The 7241-nt window shown below is 48.4% G+C and overlaps 2 protein-coding genes across 2 annotated transcripts; one reads left to right on the top strand and one right to left on the bottom strand.

The window, feature by feature from the left end:
* Positions 1 to 24: 24 nt before the first annotated feature.
* BDCG_02745 (uncharacterized protein) lies at positions 25 to 4379 on the top strand. The gene is made up of 2 exons (XM_045418300.1): positions 25 to 569; positions 1005 to 4379. Exons 1-2 carry the CDS (start codon positions 321 to 323, stop codon positions 2172 to 2174), a joined length of 1419 nt encoding a protein of 472 aa, XP_045274915.1. The 5' UTR covers positions 25 to 320; the 3' UTR covers positions 2175 to 4379.
* Positions 93 to 6261, bottom strand: BDCG_02744 (fungal specific transcription factor domain-containing protein). The gene is made up of 4 exons (XM_045418299.1): positions 4942 to 6261; positions 4256 to 4795; positions 2518 to 4155; positions 93 to 2332 (listed from the first exon to the last, which is right to left on the bottom strand). Exons 1-4 carry the CDS (start codon positions 5662 to 5664, stop codon positions 2171 to 2173), a joined length of 3063 nt encoding a protein of 1020 aa, XP_045274914.1. The 5' UTR covers positions 5665 to 6261; the 3' UTR covers positions 93 to 2170.
* Positions 6262 to 7241: the final 980 nt, after the last annotated feature.

Here is a 7241-nt window from a genome sequence, read left to right as displayed (position 1 = left end):
ATTCGTAACTGTGGTCTATTATATATTCACCACCTACGTAGAAGTTAGAACGGGGTAGTTTGGGAGCAAGGAAAGATTTCCTTCTTTTTTAATAGTGTTATTATTAGTAGTATTTCATGGGATCCTTCTTTCATTTCTCCACACAAGCAAAACCCTGCTAAGCTGCCCGTTTTAGCGCCTCAAAACCCCCACAGGCCACCATCGGCCGGAGTTAAATTCAACACACAACCAACCGCGATCATATCATCGCTCGCCAGTTCCAAAAAGTATCGAGACAGGAGATAGATAACTAAGGAAGAGAACATACATACCTAATAACAATGATTCTCCTCCTCCCCCTCATCACCTTCATCTTGGGCCTTTTAACAGCACCCGTCCTCATTCCCTTGCTGGCAGGAATATCGGCAAAGCTAGCCTCTCTCTGTTTGAGCACGAGCAGGAGAGTCGTCAAGGAGGACGATGATGATCAAGTAAAAGAGGAGCATGGCCTCTACAGTCTGGACCATGGGGTGCTGAATTTGCCCAGCCTGATGCCAGAGGAGATGTGGATGAACATGGGATATTGGAAGGTAGGTTTCCCTTTTTCTTCCCTTTTCTTCTCTTCTCTTTTCGTTTTCCATTTTTATTTTATTTATTTTAATTTATTCTTTATAGCCCATAGCCCATAGCCCATATATATATATAATATGTATGCCTTCAGATAATTGACTATTGTCAAGAGCAAATGTTTATACATCAATCACCCTGTTGAAAATAATTTTCCCACTCTAGTTGCCTAATTTCATGCAGGACTTTTTTTCCGACATAGATATCTAGCCCCTTGCTAGCCCCAAACCCCCTAGAAACAAAATGTCTTCCTTCTATGTATACCCAAATGTTACGATGGCCAAGTGAATAAAAGAGAAAAGAAAAAAAATCCAAAAAGAAAGGCTAATTAATCAAAACATGTGTGCCAAAAATTTACTAATCCCTCTCCTTTAACATGAGTTTAAAAATGAAAAAAGAACACGAATTCTTTCCCAGGCGCCTGTCGCGCATTGTTGGATAAGATCCTGCAAACAGCAGGTTTTGACGATGGGGATTCGACAAACGTTGCTGTCAACGCTGACAGTCTGGTTGCCAGTGCCACTGGTGTGGACTACCCGTCGCGCACAAATAGTCGGCCCACGCATACATCCCAAAGAAGGGAGCGGAACACCGATAAAAAGACGGCAACAAGCGGAGTAAGGAGGGTTATACTAGATGTTGGATTTGGGTGTGGTGAACAGACTTTGTATCTGATGAGGGAAAAAGCGGCCGTTCGCAAGGCACATGGTGGTTCTGGGGAAGCGGCTGGGTTAATTTCCCATGATGAGAATGATGAGAAGGATGATGTAGAAACCACGCCGTTATTTCAGCACTACATCGGTATCACCCTCGAGAAGATGCAATGTGCATTTGCACAGTCCAGGGTAGCGGAAGCTGCAAGGAACTGCAATACCTCTGCGGATAAAGACAGTGGCTCCTCGCAGGATTGGGGCAAAAGAAGGAAGCAGCCGATAGGCGGGGTTGTCGAACTCTTCTGCGGAGATGCAGCGAAACCACATGCATGGTCGGAGGAAATTCAGCGATCTATCTCGACTGCGTTTAGAAAAGGCGAGTATGCCGAGGAGGGGGGGGGAGATGATGGGGGAGAAAAGCCAGCTGAAGAGCGCTATGTCCTTGGCCTCGATGCGTTATACCATTTCAATCCCTCAAGACAGGAGCTATTCGAATATTCATATTCCACCCTCCAAGCAACCATACTCGCATTTGACCTCTTTCTGCCGCCAAAGTCGCACTCCTCATCACCACTCGAAACAGTTAAAAGGAGCTTAAATACGTTCGCCCTCCGGTGCCTAACACCGGCCCTGTCTGCTCCATTTTCAAATTTCGTAACCATAGCCGAATATAAACGCCTGGTAGAAAAGGCTGGCTATGGGCCTGAACACATCACGATAGAAGATATTACGGAAGATGTATTTCCCGGGCTCGCGCAGTTTTTTGAAAAGAGAATACAGGAGATGAGCGCACTGGGCCTGAAAGGCTTCACCAAGTGGAGGGTTTCTGGATGGCTGTTTCGTTGGCTTGCCGGTGGACAGGTGCTTAGGGCGGGTGTTGTTGTTGCGAAATGGAAAGGTAGCCCAGCCGCCTAGGAACCGTATGAGTACGGATGATAGCCCTGGTCTCCGAACCCAGAATCTGAGGTATCAAAGTTGCTGAGTGGGGAAGATTCTCCTATGGGTGCTTGTGGATATGGGAGATTCAGGTCGCCGGTATTAATTTCGGGAGGGAAAAGTTTATCCCACTCATTCTATAGAAGAAAGAAAAAATACTGTTAGCAATTCCACGTTTCATGGGAGGTGGTCTGAGGAAATTGAGGTCACAGGTTCAGATATCGGAGAGGATCAGGATCAGGGCGAAACATGAGAAGGGAATTATCAAATTGGAGAACTGAACCAATGACGGTGCAATATAGAAGCACCAAGTCAAACTTACCCAGTCAATATCTAGCATTGGCAAATCCTCCTGAGTACCACCCTTGGTGAAACCTTGACCACCAGCCATCGCCATTCCACCAACAGGGGGTGGCGGAGGAGCCAATCCGGCGCTTCCAGACGCAGCGCCGGGAAGGAACCACAACCTTGACGAGCCAGAATCTTCGGAAGTGGCCTCTGAGTCGAGACTCTGGCCCCGGGCGAGGCGTTGAGCATAATCAGGCATACAGTGGGGATTATGGAGTGACTGCAGCGGTCCATAAAAGAACTGGCCAGATTGAGCTTGCGAAGGTGTTTCTGAATAGGCTGGGAGATGGTGGAACTGAGGTGGTGGCGATGTCTTCTGCTGCTGTTGCTGCTGTTGCTGCTGTTGCTGCGGCAGCGGCAGTGGCGGCTGCCACTGTGACATTGACGTGGGTGGGTTACGCATGTTTGGTTGCTGGTATGGCTCACTTCTCTGCGGATAAGCTGTCATTGGTAGAGCATGTGATTGGGAGGGTGGGAATAGCGTTTGGTTAGTGATAGGCGCAGTTTGAGGGCCGCCAAGGGTTGAAGTGATAGAGATATACTGCCCTTCATGTCTCGGTGGCTGACTAGATTTAGATGTTTTCACTCCTTCTAGCCTCCGAACACTAGGCCTTGCATGGAGATTCGACGCTTCCTGCGTACCCTGCATGCTGACAGGAATTCTAAGTTTTCTTCTCTCGCGATAATGAACCATTCTCTGCTGTAATTGGCCTAGGATCTCGCGGGCTTTTCGATCCCGATGCACCAAGAGTTTATGTCTGTTGTTCGCTGAGTACTTCTCTTGTCCAGGTTCGTAGGGGGAAGGTGTCGTCTCAAAAGCATAGTACAAACATCGCCAGATGCGATCGGATTCCTTGCGCAGCGGATGTTGGTGAACTTCTACGAGGAGTAGGAAGGCAGTGTGCCATTGGTTGAATGCGCCTAGAGACCATGTCCACTTTGTGTATTCTGAGTTTGTTTCGAGCTCAATCGCATCCTCCAGCTGTTGCGTACCACTTGTTATTATGATTTGCCTTAGGCGATCTGGAACAACCAGGTCCATGCTGTTATGGTAGCGATGCAATAATGCGATGTATGAACGATTGAGATAAAACGACAGAAGAAGCTGAGCAGCCTTTTGTATCGGTTTTGGATTGGGAACTTGAAATAGAGGGCAAAACTTCGCTGTTGCAGCCTGACGGAATGCTTCAATCTTCCCCAATACATGTGTCAAGCTTACTCCCTTCTTCTCTATTCTGAGCCTGTCCACGTTAATGATCCGTTGCAACTCATGACATTCGAAACGGATTCGTATGTAGGTCATATCTGTCCATTGAGATTTGTCAGTAAGTGGTACGGGTGATGGGACACATAGGTCCTTCTCATCGATGTTTAGAGGGAACTTGGTGGAAAAGTTCTCTCTGCGGATAGAAAGACGGGGCCCGTGTGATTCGCTTGTCCGAATATCCAGAAAACATAGATGGTACCAGATCATCCTCCGAACGTGAGTCTCAATGGGCCCAAGACCATATTCTTCTGGGTCACGGTGGAATCCCATACACTCAGCCAAACGAATGGCAGTCCCTACAAGAACCGAATGGGCACGCGAGACTTCTGCTCGACACATGGGAATCTAGAAACATAATCTCAAATCAACACCAACAAAATATCGGACGGTCGAGGGAGAGACATGAAAGTAAAAATAATAAACATAAAAAAGACAAAAGGCATACCATATACATCACCAAAGCCTGGAGCGTCTGGGTTTTGGTGGTCTTCAAGAAGTTCGCTTTCCCCAGAGCCATTGCTGTTGCTAACTGGAAGTTTTCTATGAGTTTCTTTTGCGTGACCCCAAAGGTGCTTAAGACCGAATCCTCTGCCATACTTATTGCAGCGGAGAACATTGCGGCAAATATAACTGCCTGTAGGGAGTTTGCGGGCTCAAGCCCTCGAGAAACTTCTAGCCAGAAATTCTCATATTGCCTTTCAAAAGTAGGTCGATGGACAATTTTGGCTATAGGATCAACCGCTTCCCAGTATTGTTGTAATAATCTGTTGGCGGCAGCCCTGGATGGAAGGAAATCTGCGAGCGAGTACCTCCGTTCTCCACCCCCTCCAAAAAACATGTCCGAGTTCGGTGCAATGTAAGATGGTCCCGGGGTGAAAAAGGAGTCGTCGGGCTCAGCAATTGGTCCCGGGAAGCTGGAGGGCTTGGGTATTGGTTCAGTTGTGGTTTTGTCTGACACGGATAAATCTCCAAGGGCCATGGTAACCTGGGTCATGGCCATGTTAGCTTAAAAGGGTGCATCTACATATTGCATGGTCCTCCAGCGAGTTTGGGCTGCTTCTTAGGAAAAGTTCACACATATGGCAAATGTATAACCAGGCGCGTTGAAGTATAAAAAAAAGAGGCACAAACCTCCTCTGCAATTTTGGGACGAAAAAAACCGCCAACACGGTCCGTCATCCTCAACTTCCCGAGTTTGAACCCAAGGTCGAGAGTGTCATCGTCAGACCCATCTTCATATGCAGCATCCTGAACTGCCAGAGAAGTTGGCTTCAAGTTCTTCTCGTCCTCCGGGATAGCATTCGGTCCCTCATTCGGGTTTTCCAGAAGGCCTCCCAATGTATTTGAATCAACCTGTCCCTCCCGGGACGAAGTCTTCCTGTCCACCACATCCTGTTCTAAAGAACGCTCCAGCGAGCCCATCTTTTCCTTGAGCTCAGCAAGCATTTTCCGAGCGCTCGGGTCTAGGGCGGGAGCCAAGAACAAGCAGTCCCGCTTGGTTTTCGCACAGTTACTGCACGGGTGAAGCCTGTCGCACTTTAGTTTCCGCCGGCGACATTCCAGGCACGAAGTGATCATCCGATTGCGGCGGCGTATGCGAGGAGGTGCGGAAGTGGTTGCGGTGTTGCCGCCTTGAGGTGCGGCAGATCCACCTCCCGCCGACTGCGATCCCGCATTGCCACCCGCTCCACCATCTCCACCAACTCCATCCCCGCCCCGAGTATAGCTGTCATTGGTCTCGACTTTCGCGGGGGAATCTTGTGTCGAGGATAAGACTGAGAGTGACTGCCGGGAGTTCTCAGCAGTCGTGGAGCGACTGTGTTGCTGGGACAAGCCCAACGCCGAAGGATTCATCAGATGGAAGAAAAAAGCAAAAACAGAGGATCCAGTAAGAATCAGCTAGCTCCTCGAACGCCGAAGGCCTCGGATATTTAGGGTAACGTTAGCTAGCAGAGAAGTAATACCGGAGGGCGGAGGCCGACGACAAGAATCGAAGACATGTTACGGACGTTAGCCAGTCTCTGCACCACAGACAGGCGCCGTGCTGGAGATATATAAGAGAAAAGACAAACCACGACCACAGACGAGACCGGATCAGGAATAGCGCTGTGTCCAATAGGATTTGATGCGATGTCGTTATGTGTCCGCAGGCGATTTCAACGTTTATTTACGCCGTGCAGGCGAGGGGGCGGCCAAAAGCCAAATCTAACTTGTCAGAACTCCAGGCAGCGAGATTACATTACTACGAGTTTTTTTTTTTTTTAAATTTTATTTACCAGCGATGTCACGGCGTGTTGGTGCCCATTTTTGACTGTCGAGCTGGACGGAAGAAGCATTCTCGCCGCCTAGACGGAATATTCAAGAAGCCATACTCTGTACAGATATAACTACTCCGTATGCTGTAGATGATAGAGAAAAGTCACAATATTTTCGATGGTAGAGGAATTGACCAGCAACTGATGGTTTATTATTTCCAGAAACTCCTACTGGACTGGAGGACCAAGCTATTATTTAAATAATAATAATAGTGTTTACGCTACGTATTTCCCTCAAAAGCACGTCTATTGGCGCAGGCTCTGAGATTGCCCTCTTTGGGCATAGCGAGCGGGTGATCGAGAAATTGAGTCCGTCCCATTGAGTCAAAAAAACCAAAAAAAAAAGAGACAAAACAATGCAACCTCACGGATGGGGGTTCATAGCGGGCGGGGGCTCACGGGAATTCCAACTCACTCCCACACAAGTCGATTCTAGCCTAACTACGGAGTAGAGGTTATATATATTGTTACTCTCTTGACCCAGGGGTATGACAATGACATGGAAGCGAATGCCTTACTCCCTCTTCGCTAAACGAGCCCTCTATAGCGTATGCAGGGCGGCTCTCTGATCTAGCTCTCTCTCCCTGGAAAATCTCTCTATATATTAAAGAAAAACCAACTTTTCCGTGCAAAAAACGCTGTAACGTGACCTCACGTGACGTCACGTGCACCCCATCAAAAATCCATGGATACGTAGTGGCGCCTGCCAATTGCACCACTCTATCTACCCTCTATCATCACCACCGCCTCTAACGCCCCGTAGCACCCCCTATTACTTCCACTTCATACCCCTACCTCCATCTTACCACTCACTCTTACCACCCCTACCACCCCTACCACCCCTACCACTTCTATCACCTCTACCACTCCTACCACCCCTACCACCTTTATCACCACTGCCTCTACCACCCCACAGCCCCCCCTATCACTTCCACTTCATATCTCTACCCTACCCCCATCTTACCACTCACTCTCTTACCATCCCTATCACCTCTACCACCTCTACACTTCTTCCACTCCGACCCCCCCTTACCACCCCTTATCACCCCTTACCACCCCTATCATCTCTATCACCTCTACCATCACCACTGTCTCTACTGCCTCACAGCACTCTGT

This window comes from Blastomyces dermatitidis (genome assembly GCF_000003525.1).
Source record: "Blastomyces dermatitidis ER-3 genomic scaffold supercont1.3, whole genome shotgun sequence".
NCBI lineage: Eukaryota > Fungi > Ascomycota > Eurotiomycetes > Onygenales > Ajellomycetaceae > Blastomyces > Blastomyces dermatitidis.
Note: the sequence above shows the minus strand (reverse complement) of the source record. Positions and strands in the feature narration are given on the sequence as shown.